The 17,907-nt window shown below is 32.0% G+C and overlaps 1 protein-coding gene and 1 non-coding gene across 2 annotated transcripts in view; one reads left to right on the top strand and one right to left on the bottom strand.

The window, feature by feature from the left end:
* The window catches only part of LOC135128116 (tyrosine-protein kinase-like otk), a 133,092-nt gene that overhangs the window by 84,532 nt on the left and 30,653 nt on the right, over positions 1-17,907 (bottom strand). The window contains exon 3 of the mRNA XM_064054974.1: positions 14,954-15,115. Coding sequence (XP_063911044.1) covers positions 14,954-15,115 — 162 coding nt within the window. The remainder of the gene's footprint in view (positions 1-14,953; positions 15,116-17,907) is intronic.
* Positions 9,976-10,046, top strand: Trnag-gcc (transfer RNA glycine (anticodon GCC)). Its single transcript has one exon. It is a non-coding gene; the product is annotated as a tRNA-Gly (tRNA).

Here is a 17,907-nt window from a genome sequence, read left to right as displayed (position 1 = left end):
AACACTAATTTTGTGGTTACAGAACAACAATTAAAATGTACTTATGCATCCTCTCTACAAAAGTTAATCACGAAAGTGCGAACATTTTTTAAATAAATATTTGTTAAAAGTATCCTTATAGATGCAAAGTTGATTGCGCTTTAGTGATTTATTTTTATTTTTATTTCCCGAGCATAAACCTTGTAATATACTTATACTGTAATAGGATCCAGTGGCCGAATGATTACTTTGTTTTCTGAACGTTTCATTACCCTGAGAATACGAAAACACAGGTTACCCATTTCTGTCTGTCTGTCTGCCATGCTGTAAATATGACCAATGGAATTTCGTCTGTCATCCCCATCAACAAATTAATGACGTCACTTTTAAATTTTGCAATAGCAAATTTTATTTACATTTTATAAAATGTCCTTAAATACTCCTGCACTTGTGGTTCATGAGTGCGTGTTGAATTGTTAACCTAGATATTCAGATTTTTGGATTTTTGGAAAACAAGTTAAAATTGTATAACAATATTTTTTAATAATTTAATTCTGGAAATTTCGAAACCGAATGCTCTGAAATCTTGCCAACGTTTAAAGGTTATCGTAAGCAAGGTAAATAGTTAACCAAAATTCATCCATTTAATCCCTCCGCCCATGTTCATCACATCATATTTTTATACCAGGAACTAAAAATAGTTCTCTTTGAAGAATTGCTGATATTTTAAAAATCTCTCAAATGAAAACGTTTATATAACATTATCGTTTGAAGTTGAAATACTAAATGATATAATGAAAATTACTCAACAATAAATACAGAAATGAAGCACAAACGAAAATTTTCCTTTTTTGGGGCAAAAAAAAACCTCCAGAATTAGGGCTAACTTTAAAAAAAACTTTGACCAAATTTAATACATACAGCCAAAACGAATAATTTTTGCAACTCGAATCTTTGTGGCAAATTTCTTGTTGCTCATCATCTAAAATATGCAACATATTGTAAGTCTATGCTTGTGCTCTACATGCATTTATATTTTTTTTATTTATAGGGGTTATCACAAAAAAAATTCGCAAAATCAAATTTTTCTAAATTTTTCAAAGTGGGATTTATTACAAAGGGGCGAGGGAAGTTCTGTTCGAAACAGCTTTCCACTTTTTTTAAATTTTTACACAAAATGATAAAAAAAATGGTTTATTGTGGGAATTTTCAGTAGATTCTGGTAAAACAGTAAACTTGTTTGTTTTAATATGGAGACGTTTTCATTAAAATAAAATTTTGCCAAATCAATTTTTCAATCTATCTATCAAACTAGACATATGATTCAAAGGCGAAGGAGGTTCTGTCCAAATTTTTTATCCAGGTGTCCGAGATCAATAGCTAGCGGATAGAGATACTGAAATTCTATAAACGCCATTGTTGTTAGCTTGAATGATGAAGCTTTATTTACTACATTGCAAATATGACGGGTAAATAGCATCAGCGTCGTAACGCGAACCCATGTTTTTTTAAAGCGCAACGTATATATTTTTCAAAAGATTTTGATGCCATTAAATTTCTATTACAATGATATAGTGTTTATTAAAAAAAATAAGTTATAAATAAAAAAAATTACTTGGGTGAAATGAAGTCTAGAACCAGTTTTTTTTTTCCAAACAATTAGTTAAATCTGTTTCAAAAACATTTAAGCATATGTTCGAATTGTCGTCCATCACAATGAACACAGAACTTCTTACTAGTTAGCGATTAATAACGTATTACGCGTTAAGATTGCTCAAATATTCCCAATTCAACTTTTTTTAAATTCTAAATCACGTAAAGGCCGCAAATACGTCAAATCTTTTATGTGTAGCCACAATTAATTTAAGGACTTTAAATCTGGGCTGCGAGCTGGCCATCAAGTAAAGAGGGCATCTTATAACTGTTCCAATTTTCATAATGGATTATTTTTTTAGACTTAAATAATTGAACCAATTTCAACAGCGAGCAAAGAAAGATTACAATAGTCCAAGACTTTAAAACATAAAAGTATTATAATAATGTAACTCTTCATTTAAATATCTTATATTTTTTACATTAAAAACAACGGCGTTTATAGAATTTCAATACTTCTACCCATTCTCAAGATAATGCTGCGGAATTTTGCCTGCTACACCTCGCATACGAAAAATTAAAAATGAGCGCTTTTGTTGGAACTTACGCTGGGTACGGAATTTAAAAGGACCTCTTTAAAAAAATGCAAATTATTTCATAACAGAGAAGACTCAAATTATGAATAAGAAACATGTTGGAGAAATTAAAATTTTGGGCTTATCTAATAATAGTGTGTGAACTTACATTTTCTGCGCACTCGTCTGGACTATTTTTCGGAAAATTTTGGAAAGGTGATATAAAACAGGGTGAACGTTTTCAACAGAATATAAAATAGTGGAAAACAGATACAGAGGTAAAACCAATATCAATATGAGTAACAGCATATTGCTGCTGAATGCTGAAAAGTAACTCAACCAGCGACACTACGTAGCAGCGGACGCCTAAATAACACAGTTAAATTTATTCTAGGGTGAGAGTACGAAAAAAATGCATAGTTTGCTGTTTTATTTATGAAATACTTTTGGCTCAGTGAAACCAGTCGGTCTTTTACAGTCCTCGCGTAAAGTTCTATCTAGTTCACTTACAATAAGTAAGTCACTACATACTACTTTTGTTTTTTCAAATGGTGGTGGTGCTTCTCGATTTCTTGAGGTAGCGTCCTCGACTTTCGGAAGAGGGTTAAAATTAATGCAAAATTAAAAAAAAAATCGTTGTGTGGTTTTTTGCAATCGTATTTATCAAAACTGTTTTGTTGTTTAAATATTGCTAAAGTAAAACTGTAACCCTTTTTACCGTAACACAAAAACTGCAACTTTATTATGTTCAGACCAAATGGTGTCAAGAATGAATATATTTTAACACTAAAATTTCTCATGTAAAAAATCTCCAACTTTTTAATTAAAATATATGTTTCATAATTTACCAATTTATCACACTGCGGAATATTTTATGCGTCTGGGTCTTGATCTTTTGACCAAGCGCTTCTAGAATACGAGACATTTCGACGAAACGATTGCCACTTCAAAAAAATGAATACCGCAAAGGATAGCAAAACACGACATATAGATATATTGTCCCCACAAAAAAGCCGTTTGAGTTTGGCTACTGTGCATTGTATGTGTACAGGATAGCCCGTAGTGTACGTAGGATGCCCGTCATCACGATGTCATCTGTCAGCTACCGGTACACAGTTTATTGTTGCGTTACTTGTAAGCGGGATCATTTGTAAGAAGTAAGGGTCAAGTGGCAATACTGTGTACGTATACCGTGCATAGAGATATAGTGAACTCAATAATGGGTAAAACTTGTGGTTGTTTTATTAATACGCAAACAGTCACAAACAAATATGATTTAGGTAGTTCTGTAACAGTCGACTGACTTGTGACTTGTGACAAATTATTTACGACTCTGTTCCACGACTGAAAGGAACTGAAAAGATACTTTTTATTTTCCGAACATACACTACGGTCATATAATTTTGTGTTTCCTTGACATTTTATAGCTTCTGGAGTATGAAAATGTTTGCTTTCCGTTTCCGTTTGTCTGTCGGCGCTTGTCTGTCCGTTGGCGCTTTTCTGAACAGATTATCTTCAAAACACGAACTGATAACATCATTTAAAATTTTGTTAAGTAGGTCTCGCTTAAAATTTAATTTAATTAAAATTATTAAACATGTATTTAATATTACATATTTCTATATTTTTGTCCTTTAAATAAAATCTAGCATACGTTGTTACCATTTTTCTTGAACTTATACATAACGGACTGCTTTGACGTCTTCACAATGAGATATTAAGATTGCCTAGTGTTGAAAGAAAGTTATCACTTTATTCCCCCCACAAATTTGATAACGTTATCTCAAGAAAATTATTTAATATGTAAATGTTTATTAAAAATATGCCTTGTGATTTTAATGGTGTTTGTGTTTTCATAATAAGTTTTTTTTAATTACCGGATAAAGCAATTTCTTTATCAATTTAATTTCTGAAATTGTGCAAACGTAATATTGTTGTCATTAGTGTAAATTTCACAAACAAAATTTATGTTGCCCCATAAAAAAACTGACATCGGTATAAAATTCACTTTAAACACTCCCATCATGCATGCTGTTTTGATTTTGGTTTAATAATCCACTCTTATTTTTGACAGAGAGGGTTTATATTAAAAAATAAGGTTAACAAAATAAAGATTTTCAATTTATCTTAAAAAAAAAAAATTGATGACGCCACCTCAAAATTTTATTGAGTAGGTACTCCTATTTGAGAAGCATTAAATTAAATACTCATTTATCTGTGATTTAGTCACCTACTCTCAGATTTAACTATGGATGTGTGAGTTGTTGAAAAAAATCATAAGTAACGAGTGATCAAAAAGTTTTCACATTAAGTTAAACTGTGGAAATATTTTTCATTTCTTTGATTGAAAAACATTTGTGAGGTTTACCAATTTTCTCAAAAATCTTATCAAAAAACACGGAATGTTAGTCGTGTGACAATTTTATACGAATACTCGTGTAACTAATTTTAATTTAAGACATCTACCGCCAGCTTTTTTTAGAACTCCAGACGCGAAAAATGCGATAAAGTTGTTTGAAATATGAACGGATACGTCATGAGCAGTAACAATTATTGATTAATCTCACGGTGATTTCCTATGAATAACGTAATTATTAGTTATTACTCTACCAATTAGAATATCGTGGGCAGAGCAATAAATCGCGGTTTTAGAAGTTACCGACGCTCTGTACTAAGCGCGAACATAATGTCACGCTTAACTTTGTAAATTATTGAAACGAAAATGAACACGCATTGATAACTAAGTCACACTTATTACATTTCATGCTACATTTAACACAAAACCTTTGCTATAATTTTCAAAGATCTCCGACTAATAACAGCCAAACTGTAGACGCAGGTAGGTAATAATACCGACCAAACAATTCCGAGACGGATGAGCAATAAACTTTACGATAAACCGGGGAACGTTGGAGAGGTAGAAGAGAGAGTCTATTATTACACGAAGGTGGGTATAAAGTACCGAAAGAAAACATTATTAATACAAAATTGAAAATTTTAAATCAGTCCCCATTTTCAAAACGGCCAATCTTGAAAATTGCTCATCTGAAAAAACACATTTTATGCGTAAAAGTCTTTATATAAATAATGAGATTTTGGGTTAAATCCATCATAAAGTTTATCTAGTTGATCTAAAAATACCTTTTCCTACTTCAAGGTGCGGCTCTTCCCGTTGTAAACTTTTATAATTTAACAACTGCATCAACAAATTCGACGGCCTTTGAAATGTGCCGCCTCTAGTAAAATATTTACGATATGATTCATTCTCATGAAATTATTTACCTCAATGCGGAAACGGAGATTACTCATTTTATAAACCGTTTCCTGAGAGTTGAAATTTAACTTTTATTTAACATTTTCAAAAGTTTGCTGCCAAAGCATTACTTGTACAAATAAGCGAAAAGCTTCACTTTTAATGTTCACAAATGACATATCGTGTATACATAAAGATAGCAGATTTTACGTTTTCCCCACATTAATTACAATGTAGCTTCCAGAAACACGCGTTCTAATATACTTACAGTGTAAATACAATAAGATAAACTTTACAATGTCGTAAATCATGATACAAAATTTTATTTGATGTTATATTGGTGATTAAGTAACACCTTTTGTTGCATTACTGTTTATTAGACTATTAGTCTCTATTGGGTAATTTTAAATTTCTATTAAGGTTGGTGTCTGAGCGGAGAGCAGGTAGATAATTATATGGTGAGGTTACCAAAAAATGTTCACTACAATAGGCATTGGGTTATATATTATCTGCGGCTTGACAGTTTCTCGATTTATCAAAGCAGAAAAAATCAAACAAGAGAAAAACGACTACTTTTAGAATTGACGGTGAATAACAAAACTAATACTGGCACTGAAAATATAAAATAAAAACATACCACATACCAAGGCAAGCAGTGTTAGGTGTAATTTTTTACAAAATTACGCTTGTCATAATTGTCAGTTTTATTTTTACACTAGAGCCGTTTTAATTAGTTTGATGCAAGTTCAGTCTACGCAAATAAGTATTATTCCATGTATAACATATTACAAGCAAAAGTATCATTTCTATAAATAAAAATATGCTGAGATATTATCGACATTATCAATTCTTTACTGAAAACAAATAAACGATTTCAATATCTGTAATACATAATTCACTAAACACAGAATTATTCTCCTGCTAGAATTTTAGAAATATCAAATTAACCGTTTCTGACACAACAGCTAAATAAATTTGGCCCTTATTTTTATTATTTTGACAGAATCATCGTTTTGTAGAAAATGAATACATGGTATTTTCGTTTCTGCTCTACAACGACTAAATTATTGTTAGTGGTCTGCAAATATTAAAGAGTATACTAAACGAAAAGGAATTGTGAATTATTATAAAATTCGCTTGTAAAACATTTTTTAAGATAACCTGTAATAGCGTCTTCTTCTTCAAAACAACTCGTTAAATTAACGCTGTTATTATACTATAACACAATATTTCCGCCAACTATCGCTTGAAAAGTAAAAGTGTTATAGTTTGACTCGAAAAAAAAATCATGACACGTCATTGTCAAAGCGCCAATAGAATTTAATGAAGATCGTTACTCTGATCTATGCTACGAGATAGTTGTTGCTTTTTGACATTGCTTTCACACCTGTTGTTAATCTGAATGAATGTATTTAACTGCTTTAGAGTTTATCTCATTCTGTACTGTTTGCTTTGGAGTAGTGGTAAAAATATGTTGTTTGATAAGAAAAGAAACATTATAAAGTGACTACACAGTCACTGAACTTTTTTATCATAGTTTATTTTATTCGCGCAGTAGTGATTAAACAAATTGATGCGAGATTTCCTCAATAAATGGGTAAAAACTAGCATTGTAGTCACGTCGTACCCTAGGGATCAGTTTTGGGTCTCCTCATGTTTTTACTAGACATAAGCGATTCATTGTATATGTATTTAAATTGCTGTTCTGTTGTGACAACTTCTTATACAATGTAACCATATACGAAAGATTTTATTTATAGTCAATCCTTATTAATCGTTGTTGTCATACACTGAAGGTGTATTTTCTTTATAAATTGATGTTTCATTAGTTCAAAGCATGGTAACTATTATACACAAACTTTGCAATCCTTATCTATTGATATCCTTATCATGGGTCAGTTGCACGCCGCGGTCAAAAAAATTTGCAGGTGGCCAGGCAAGGGTCAGTTCCGCGTTGCAGTCAGAAAGATTCGCATATATTTTTAAAGATTAATACCATAAATACTTTAAAATAAAGTACTCTGAGTAATAATTCACACGTTCAGCGACATAATTGCACACGTATTCATTAAACATTATTTACTTATGTTTGTAAAGTTAAAAATATTTTTATTTTTCTTTAATTTTCTACCAATTGGTACATGTTGCAAAAAATAAAAACGTTTATCCAGAAATTGCTTTATATTTTTATATATCCATACGAAGTACTTTTTACAAAACGAAATCTCCTGATTTTATTGTCTTTTTCTTTTGTTTAAATTACTAATATATCTAATATAGGTAGTAAAGTATAAATTTCTATCAGAAACGCTGAAGACTAATAAGATCATTTTGGAATTTTTACGACTCTCTATTTTACGTTTCCTCGAGCTTTCATGGCATCTACAGTACGAAGAAGTAGGTCTCCCGTTTCCGTCTGTCCGTCTGTCAGCCGTCCCGGACTTTTATTATTCAGATAAGCTCCGAAAGTACTGGGCCGATTGTTGTCAAAATTTGTATTATCATCCCCATCAATAATGTGATGACGTCACTTCAAAATTGTACATAGTAAATGGGTTTTAAATTGTATAAAATAACATACCCCTACACATGTAGTTTATGACGCCGTGTTGAGTTTTTACCCGAAACGTCCAGATTTTTGGATAAAAATCTAAATTATAAAACAAAATTTTGCAACTTAATTTTGAATCTTTAAATCCGAATGCTTTGAAATCTTGCAGATGTTTTAAAGTTATGATAAGCACGATAAATGTTTAATCAAAATATACTTGCTTATCCCGTCCAAAAAATAAAAAAGCTCATCTAAAATATAAAAATATGATAAATCTGTACTTGTGATTTATCACTGCATTAATATTTTTTAAATTTGCTGATACAGGGTGTCTCAAAAAAATTAATGACTGACTCAATTTATTTTATTGATTAAATATAGAATTGCAAAACTAAATACTTTGAAATCTTGCGGACGTTTTGAAGTTATTGTGAGCTATGACACGCCGGAAAAACATGAAATTAATTATTAGTCAAATGTCAAATAAAGTCTAACCAGTGCTTACTTAGAAAGTAAAATCAGTATTATATTGTGACTCCATTTACATGTCGTTGAAATCAATTAAAAAAAAAGTTACTTTGACGTTTTGAATAATTAACAACTCTCAATTACAACTTGTTATAGTTTCCCCAGTTCTAATTCGATTTTATGATAGTACCCCATTGTGTAAAAGTTAACTTCCTTAACAATAGATTACTAGTGCCGGTGATGGGACAGTCATTAATAAGGATTTAACCATGCCGTTACCATTAAGAAATTTAATTTTTATACATCATAAAACCGAATTAGAACTGGGGAAACTATACTGAACAACATTTGTTATTCCATTTACGGCCTACTATGACCGAGAATTTTTTTTATATGTAACGAGCGTTCAAATGAAAACGACGTCAAGTTGACGTTGGAAATGTGACAAATCATTCACTAAGCCCTAAATTCACAAAGCCAGCTTGACGTCGTTTTTATTTGAACGCTGGTGTTGTAAGCGACTTTATTCGATGGTTGTTACACCCCCAACAATACTTAATTAAATGTTGATAACACTAGTTTACAAATTTTAACTTTTTTTCATATCCAAAAATAAAAAACATATTTTCTACTTCTAAATTACTAACTGATAACAAATCCAAAAACGGATAATCTCTATCACGTTAGTGTTACAACTGATTCATGTTAATGTTTATAATATATACTGGGTGTTGCTTTTATTTGATACAACCCCTGTAACTTCTTTATTCTTAAAGATAAACCTGTATTTCTTTGAACATATTTGGATCATTTTAAAAGATCTTTGTGAGGCCAACCTCACATTTTTATTATCAGTTCCCGTAGAAAAATAAAAAGCACCCAATTATTCTAAAATCAATATTTGAAAATTTTTAAATAAAACATTGATGACAATCTAGTAGCTTGAAAAATTGACTCATGTTATTTATTTACGTAAATAAATTTTTACAATGATACAAATTTGCTCAAAGAACTACATATTCATATCTATTTAAAAATAAAAAAAATTACAAGAGTTGTATAAAAGAAGGGAAATACGGGGTATGTTTATATAAATATCTCAAAAATCTGACGTGATGAATTTTTTCTGCTTTCAGATTTGAATTTCCCGAACCCAAATCCTTTAGATTCAACTATTTTTGTCTTTGGATATAAAACCTTGTAAACTGGTGTAATTAATGTTTATAGTCAAATTAGGTTTCTTCTGAGAATTTGCAGCCCATATATTTATTGAATCGTCCATATTTTTACTATTACCTTTATTTTACAAAAACAATATCACTTTTGGCGTCAAATCTGACATTGTACCGCCGATACTCAAAGCATGTTTTATTATATTTTTATAAAAATCCGAAGTAGAATTTTTGGATGTTAGTCAGTGTTATAATAATCGCACATGCTACTTTAAAATGATATTTGAAATTTGGGTTTATACTTTTAAAAATGTACAATTTTGTAGCTATAAAAACGCCTCACTTGATCCCGTATCTTTCTGACACAACCAACAATAAACATCAGCATCGGTGGTTCAGTGGTAGAATGCTCGCCTGCCACGCGGGCGGCCCGGGTTCGATTCCCGGCCGATGCAAGTCTTTTTTTTTGCATTTTGTAGCAACGACAAAACAGAGCAAAACTTAGTTTTAGTTCTTAAAATAAACTTAACCGCACAGCGCAAAGATCAGTGGATATTTACTTTGGAAAGGCCAACAAAAGCTGTTTACCTGTACGACTAGCAAATTAATAAATAAAACGACAGACGGCACGCATGGCTAACATCGCCAATTAGTTCAGCGGAGTGCACTTCCAAAGACATTTGTAAACCATCAACTATTCTTGACTGAAAAAGAAAAACCAGATTTACAACTTCATGTGAAAGCAGCCGCCACGCCGGCGGATGCGTATTGCAGATGATTTGACACGGGATACGCTGAATTTTAAAAAGTTTTTTGTACATTTTGCATTATATTTAAATTTAACCTTACAGGAAACTCGAGACACCGCCATATATTTTACATTTTAACAGGAAATAACCGTCATAACGATCAAAAACGTTCGTAAAGTAGGTAGGAATACAGTTAACTATCTCAGCGTTTTAAAAGGAGTCTTTTTCGGAGGATTTTCAGCTATTTTTAAACTTTTATTTCCGACACATGTAGTGAGTGCTTTTAATGCGTTTTTATGAGCGTGCTTTGGATTAACTGCAGTAATTCAGCGACAGACGCGCTCTTGTTTGATGCAGAGTGTTGACTTTATCTTCCATAAAAGCGAATAGTTCTCGTATTAATAGGCCATTCAGATGTAAAATTCATCTGTTACGTTAACAACCCCGTCAACTCTGCAGCGGCGAACAGTAAATTAAAAAGAACTCTCGTGGAAGAACTCAGTCAAAACATAATGAAGATGAATGGCCCAACACAACGGAATTAACGCATGTTATAAATAAAAATAGTGAATTCAGAATGGAAACACAACTACTCATAAATAATATATGATGCTCCTGGGAGTTCCTTACCCTTTTTTGTCTTCATAAAGCTCTCTCGAAGAACTTCGAACACGCACTCTCATTAGTTAAGGAATTTTTTGTAGCTAATCCTGTCATCCGAATACAGAGAGGCACCGCGTGGACGCAGAATGTTCGACTAATTATGTTCTAAGCATGGTTGTAAAAAATATTAGTAATAATTAATATGTTATTTAAAAATTAAAACCAAACATGAACGTATGTATACCTCTCACTCATTGTTTCTGGAAAAAAAAATACGTGACCACGTGACTACGCACATAAATTCATAGTCATTTACGCCGTTTCAGGACGGCAAATATTATTTTCATGCAGGGTTTATTTATCAATGAAAATTTAATCTATTTTTTTTTTAATGATACGCTTACCATTGCAACAACATTGTTTGCGTTATAGTGTTTAGAGAATTTCAGGAGAATCAAAAGACATTATTGACAAAATATCTCGATTAAATTAAAAATTTTCCCTAAATCAATATTAGTGTCTTATGAACATTTTAAAAATTTGTGTTATGTAGTTACTGAAATGTTATAAAAAGCGATATTATTTTTGTAAATATAATAATCCATATTTTGAAAGTTTAAGTAGGAGTGTATATTACAAGCTCGCTGCTGAAAAAACCAAATCCGTTTTAAAGTACTGAAAAAATAAAAAAATATTTCAGACTCACACATGTCAAGAGAAACGAAATTAAAAATTAGTTTTACTTCTTCAGTATGTACTATCTTTTGAGGTAAGATTTAAAACATTTAAATTTGATGTTCGTCGTAAAACAGCAGTGACGGCGAAGGTAACATAATATAATAATAAATTACATGCCTGCATATTAGGAATCTATATTAATTGAATAATTTTTAAAATTACTTAACAAAAACGGAAGTCGACCATTTAAATACATAATTATATATAACTAAAACATTATTTTTTATTAGCTGATCAGAAGCTATAATTATCATTTTCATTTTACTGTAACTGTAACTAATTTGAGTTTTTTTAGGAAACATTTTGTATCAGTCTCACGTTCAGCAGCTTGGGTAACCTTTGGGAAAATCATTGTAATTACCGTTTTACCTACCCGTAGTTAATGTTGAACTTACAGGCTTAGCTTAATCTAAATTGTTACTACTTACAAAATGGTTTTGCGCACCACTTATGCTTAAAATGTAAGGGTCAATTGTTCTCTATCTTTTTTATATGACAAAAATTACGCACAGATAAATTTTTTTCGAGGATTAATATGTAGAGATTCCCGAAAAGTTTAACGTTTTATTGACTTTAATGCTCCTTGCCTTAGTCAAAAAATGTCCAATGCTAAATTTTACCAAATTTAGTGTTTTTATTTTTAAGATGTTCTGCACCGGTTACTACTACAATTATTAAATATGCAGTATTAACTAAAATCAAAACTGTAAATTACTAACAAAAATTGGAACTGGAACTCTGAAGTACAGAAGCATAGAACTTTAGTCTATGACTTTTTTGTCTATGTTGTAACTCGCCTTACAAAACTCCAAAGAAAATTGATTATCTTTTTGACTTTACAAAAATGAATGAAGAAATGAAGACTCGTTGGACTACAAATCTCTTGAAATACGTTGTCTCAATTTATTAATAACTTCTAAATTTAAGACATTACATACTTAAAAGCAAATTGTTCTAGTAAGTTTATTCAACCTCAAAGTACCATTTTATACTACTCTTTGTCACAATACATTTGTCCGTTACGTGCCCCAAAAATTTAACGTTTTCAAATTTAAATTGAATAGTTAAATACCTGTTAACAGCGCCGAAACAAAATTCTAAATTCTTCATTTTATTTATTTTTTTCAAGTTTTCGATTTTGACTATAAATATATGTTCTTCAGTTGATATTCGCGTTACTCTGTTATTAGTTAAACTAAAATCTATAAATATCACTTTGGGCTTCTGGTGTTTTGTACTAGCCCCGCCCGCCCGCCCTCTATTTTTTTGGAGGGTATAACATTTGCCAAAATCAGTCTTATCTTAGCAAGTACTACCCCCGCCCACCCGCCCTCTATTTTCTTGGAGGGTATATCATTTGCCAAAATCAACCGTTTCTTAGCAAGTACTAGCCCCGCCCACCCACCCTCTTTTTTCTTAGAGTATATATCATTTGCCAAAATCAGTCTTATCTTAGGAAGTGCAGTACTTAACCAGTACTAAGAAAATAAATGGTGGGTGGGCGGGACAGTACTTGTTAAATTAAAACTGATTTTGTCAAATGATATACTTTTTAAAATAATAAGGGGGTGGGTTGGCGGTAGCTAATACTTGCAAGCACTACCCCGCCCACCCGCCCTCTAGTTTTTTAAAGAGTATATCAATGGCCAAAATCAGTAGTATCTTAGGAAGTACGCATATTTCTCGCTACATCCACATATCCAATTACATCATTTCTGCACGGGTGTGGTAAAGATTTTTTTAGATTTTTCTTTTGTAAAAGCCGACCACAGTTTTAAAGTTGTAATCGTCGCTATAAGTTTAACTAATTTTCAGCGTTAAGACATAATATTTCATGAATTACCGCTGACATTCCGAGTTCGTAATAAGAGTGGCAATTCGACCGACAAACTCGGTTACTATACGTCCTTAGCTTACGCTCAGGAAGTAAAAATATGCGCAATGCAGAGTGTTTACCTTCTGTTGAACGTGGTCATTGACCACGTTGCTTCTTATGGGCTATATTTGACTCTGTCTGCTTTGAGCGAAAGTTTATTTCACTTCTACTCAGAGGAAATGTACGTATAATACTCTGCGTGAGGTCAATAATTAAATTGACCAAACGAACCGCGAATGAGAATTGTGTGTGAAATTTTGTCAATGTCATGATACAACATATACGAATACAAAATAGACAGAAGTAATTTTAACAAAAAAATATTTTATTCAGTTTTTATCTTTTAAGAGGTTCTTTGGGAGGGGGGGTCATTGAGCATTTGACCCCATGGACGAGCCGCCACTGAGTATATATGAAAGAAAACAGTCCAGTTGGGCACGAAATATTTTCTTTTGTAAACTGACGACGTAAAATATATTCTTTTTACGTTAATAAATTGTTTATTCTATGATAACTCTGAATCGATCAAGTGTTCAAAAAGTTGCTGTTACAAGAATTTCTAAATAATTTAATATGATGTGTAGAAGTCTTATTTGAGTTAGTAGTTCTAGAAATGGGTGCAAATACCATAGTGAACCACCAGCATCTCCAATACCTTAATGTTTCGAATTGAAGGCACCATCTACTAAATTTTTAACCTTCTAAAATTTTTAATGTAAACTGGCAAGTAAAGACGGGGTTGCGAGAAGTCTCACAATTATTAAATCCAGCTCTGGTTGGAACTAACACAAGTAGCACATTTAAATGTAATTAAGGAAAATGTGTCTGCTCTTAAGGACCTCTTAACGGAGACACTTTTCACGCTCCATTTACGAATGGTAGAAAAAAAATCACAAGTTAATAGAAAATATCACTTTCTGTTATCAATGCAAATACACAATTAGAGCAACACGATCCACCAGTAGAGAACAATTTGTAAGCGACATCCGCTGAACCCACACCCGATAGATTTTTCCTGTTCGCAATTTATTTATTGGTGCCGCATCCACGTTCGCACAAAGCGCTACTGTCCCTTAAAATAACAACAATTGAGAGGTTTTTCATGTTTTTCGCAATTTTATTATACTTATCTAAATCCAATATTGACAAACGTACTCGTAGCAACATCAAAGCGGCTCTTTTTATCAATACACCGCGAAAAACGCACCAGCTGATCGACTCCGCTGCCGTTCATTATTCCGATTCTAAGTTCGGACAATGCTCGCAGATTCGTCTGACAGATTGTGTTTACCAATTGAGATTTCGCGATCGCGAAAAACTCGATCTAGATATGAACCGGCTCTGTTTGCCGTCGCATGCTGCTTGAATGAGAAGAACTAGTCGGATATATACTCACATTGAATGTTGAGCAAGGCCCCTGAACTCGTGATGGAACGGCTGGCTGAAGACTCTTCTGCTATGCAGGTGAACTGACCTGAGTCGCGTTCGCGGTCCACGCGTGTTATGTGGAGGTTGGAACCCTGCTGGTATCGGCGGGTTGTGTTGGCTATTTTAGAACCTGCACGAAACAATTACAACTCATTTACCTGTCAAAACATGAATCAGGGGATGTTATAGCGCAACTGGGTTTCTCTTTTGATTAATTTACTGTTAACGACATGGTCCCGGAGGACAGGGTAGAGGGATTGCGGGGATGAATCCGAACAAAAATGGTTGTACAATTTCTCTACAAACGGTGGAAATAACAACTGACAATATTAGGGGCTTCAAAGAGAAGGATCTGAATACAGCATCGTCTCAGAACTTAAAAAGATACATTTGTTGTATTACATTTGTATAGGCTTTGGAACCGTAGGACTTGGGAAGCTTGTGCTGTATAAAAAAGAAGTTGATAGTTTTATAAACGTAGAATTTAATACATAATAATAAGTTTACAGTGATAAGATACAAGCACTTGCAAATGTCAAAATAAACATCTAAAGAAAATATAACAATTTTCTTGAAAAAAATAACATAACATAAATAGTAAAGGTCTGAAAAAGGAAAAAATAATATTGGAACTGAAATGATGAAAATTATACTACAGACTGGCAAGTGCCATTCGGATAATCGTTGAATGAATGCCCTTTTTAACAAAAAAAAAAAACACCTGACTGGTTACTTTTATGTTTTTTAGACGTGTAATGATCCCTAGAGTATAAAACAAAAGGTTTCCCCTTTCCATCCATGTCTGTTTGTCTGCCGTCTGCAGTCTGTGTCAATTTTTATTAAATAAACCTCGAAAAGTTTATATATATGTTAAGAATGTCGTGTAGATAATAAATAAAACGTTAATCATATGGTTTCTGATCATCCCCACCAGCAGTGCGATGATGTCATTTACGCCACTAGTTCTTATTTTATAGACTGGACTGTACTTCTGGAAAGTTCTATCAAAATATCCCTCGACCAATTTATGTTTATATTTATAATTTCATTTCTGGTTTTCAATGGAAAATATACATATACTTATGACCGGAATAATTAAAATGAGAGCATATTAATAATGCATTTACTTTGAAAATTACGAATTTTAAATAAATTCAGACACTCAGGACTCAGGTTTTCAATTTCATATCATTTTCTCATGTAATGGAAAAATGGTTTTTTAATTCTAATTACATAATAAAAGAGCAAACAAATTCACCTGTTTTCAATATTGTTTCAAACGTTTTTATGTTTGTAGAAAAAATAACGCAGGGCGTAAAATGATATTTTGGTACACGGAGTGATTTTTACTTCCCAAATTATAGGAGTTTTTCAAGCGGAAGGTTATTTTCAAGTTTTTTCGACGTTTCATGGCCCCTAGAGTATGAAAATAGGTGTTACATTTCCGTCTATCTGTTTGTTGTCTGTTCGTTTGTCGTCTGTCGACTGTGTCGATATTTATTAAGCCGAAAATCTCCTGCGAAGCTACTGATCCATTATTACCAAAATACTTATATGTACTCTATGAATATCGTGTAGGTGGTAAAACAATAACCAAAATATATTTAATCATTCCCACCAACATTTTGATGACGCCACCTCAATTATGTATAATAACTGTTATCGTAATTTTATAAATCAACATGCTCCTGTACTTGTGGTTTATGAATTCGCTTTAAGTTTTCCCCTAGGAATCCAGATTTTTAACAAAAAAAAAACACCGGATTTTAGTTAACAAAATTTTGATAGGGAAAGTCCTTTGGTGATTTGGAATTTTGTTATAAAATTTAATAAAATAATAGTTTGTGCCATCTCTGGATTTTGATAATTTAACTTGTAATGATAGATATCTCTAGTACCAGTCTTAACAATCATGGCCAGTGTTTAATTTAAAATAAGATGTGGAATAGGTTGTAACATATTTTAAGTATGACTGGACATCATATGTAATAAAATATGTTTTTGGAAATTTTATTAGCAATAAATTTCCCGTGTGCATTCCAATTTAATTATACATCAATGTATACTTAGCTGATGCAGTGTATTGATCCGAATTAGAAATACTTTTTACCACTTTCTATTTTAAATTGTTCTAATGTAAAGACTGCACTACATTGTGTCATTACTACTCATCAGCATAAAAAAATAAAAATCGTTCATGTAAAATAATAACACAAATGGTCCAAGAAAGGACCCGTGCGGCACACCATGAGCAGTACATACTAGCATTGAGAAAATTTTTAGTTATTGCAGATACACTAAGTATAGTTAACTATGATAAAATTAACTCCGTGGTAGAAGGGCGTAGATTATATATAAGTATACGTATATAATTATTTAAGATCTGCCACCACCAGGACTTGGGGTGTTGTCATTCGGTCGCCATCTTGGAAATAAAGGTGTAATTATTTTTTTCATTTAATTCAGTATCCGAGAGTCTCACAAAATTTTGTGAGAAGGAATTTTATAGATAATATAATGATCTACAGCTCTTATCAATAACTTTTCAAAGTAATTTTAAGAATAAAAAGTTATGAGCAGAAACATGAAAAACCAAGAGATGAAAAAATTTAGGACGATTACTTAAGAACATATTTCACATGGTAAGTAGTTTCTAATTAAGCTCCGCCCCTCGACTTACGACGAATGAAAAAAATTATCAGAATTGAGATGGGGTGGGTGGGCGGTACTTATATTTTTTCACAACAAAAACCTTAAAACATGGTTAAAATGGTACAATTCTGCAAGGAAATATGGATTTTGCAATTATGGGACGGAGCCTAATTGCAAAATCGATATTTCCTTATACTTTTCCATTTTAAATATGTATTAAGTTTCATATTGTGAAAAGAAGTCTACACATATTAAAACAAAAAGGCAAAA

This window comes from Zophobas morio, unplaced genomic scaffold (genome assembly GCF_036711695.1).
Source record: "Zophobas morio isolate AGI-343-1 ecotype UQ-CSIRO unplaced genomic scaffold, CSIRO_AGI_Zmor_V1 ptg000012l, whole genome shotgun sequence".
NCBI lineage: Eukaryota > Metazoa > Arthropoda > Insecta > Coleoptera > Tenebrionidae > Zophobas > Zophobas morio.
The sequence above is the reverse complement of the archived record's forward strand: the minus strand, read 5'-3'. Positions and strand labels throughout refer to the sequence as shown.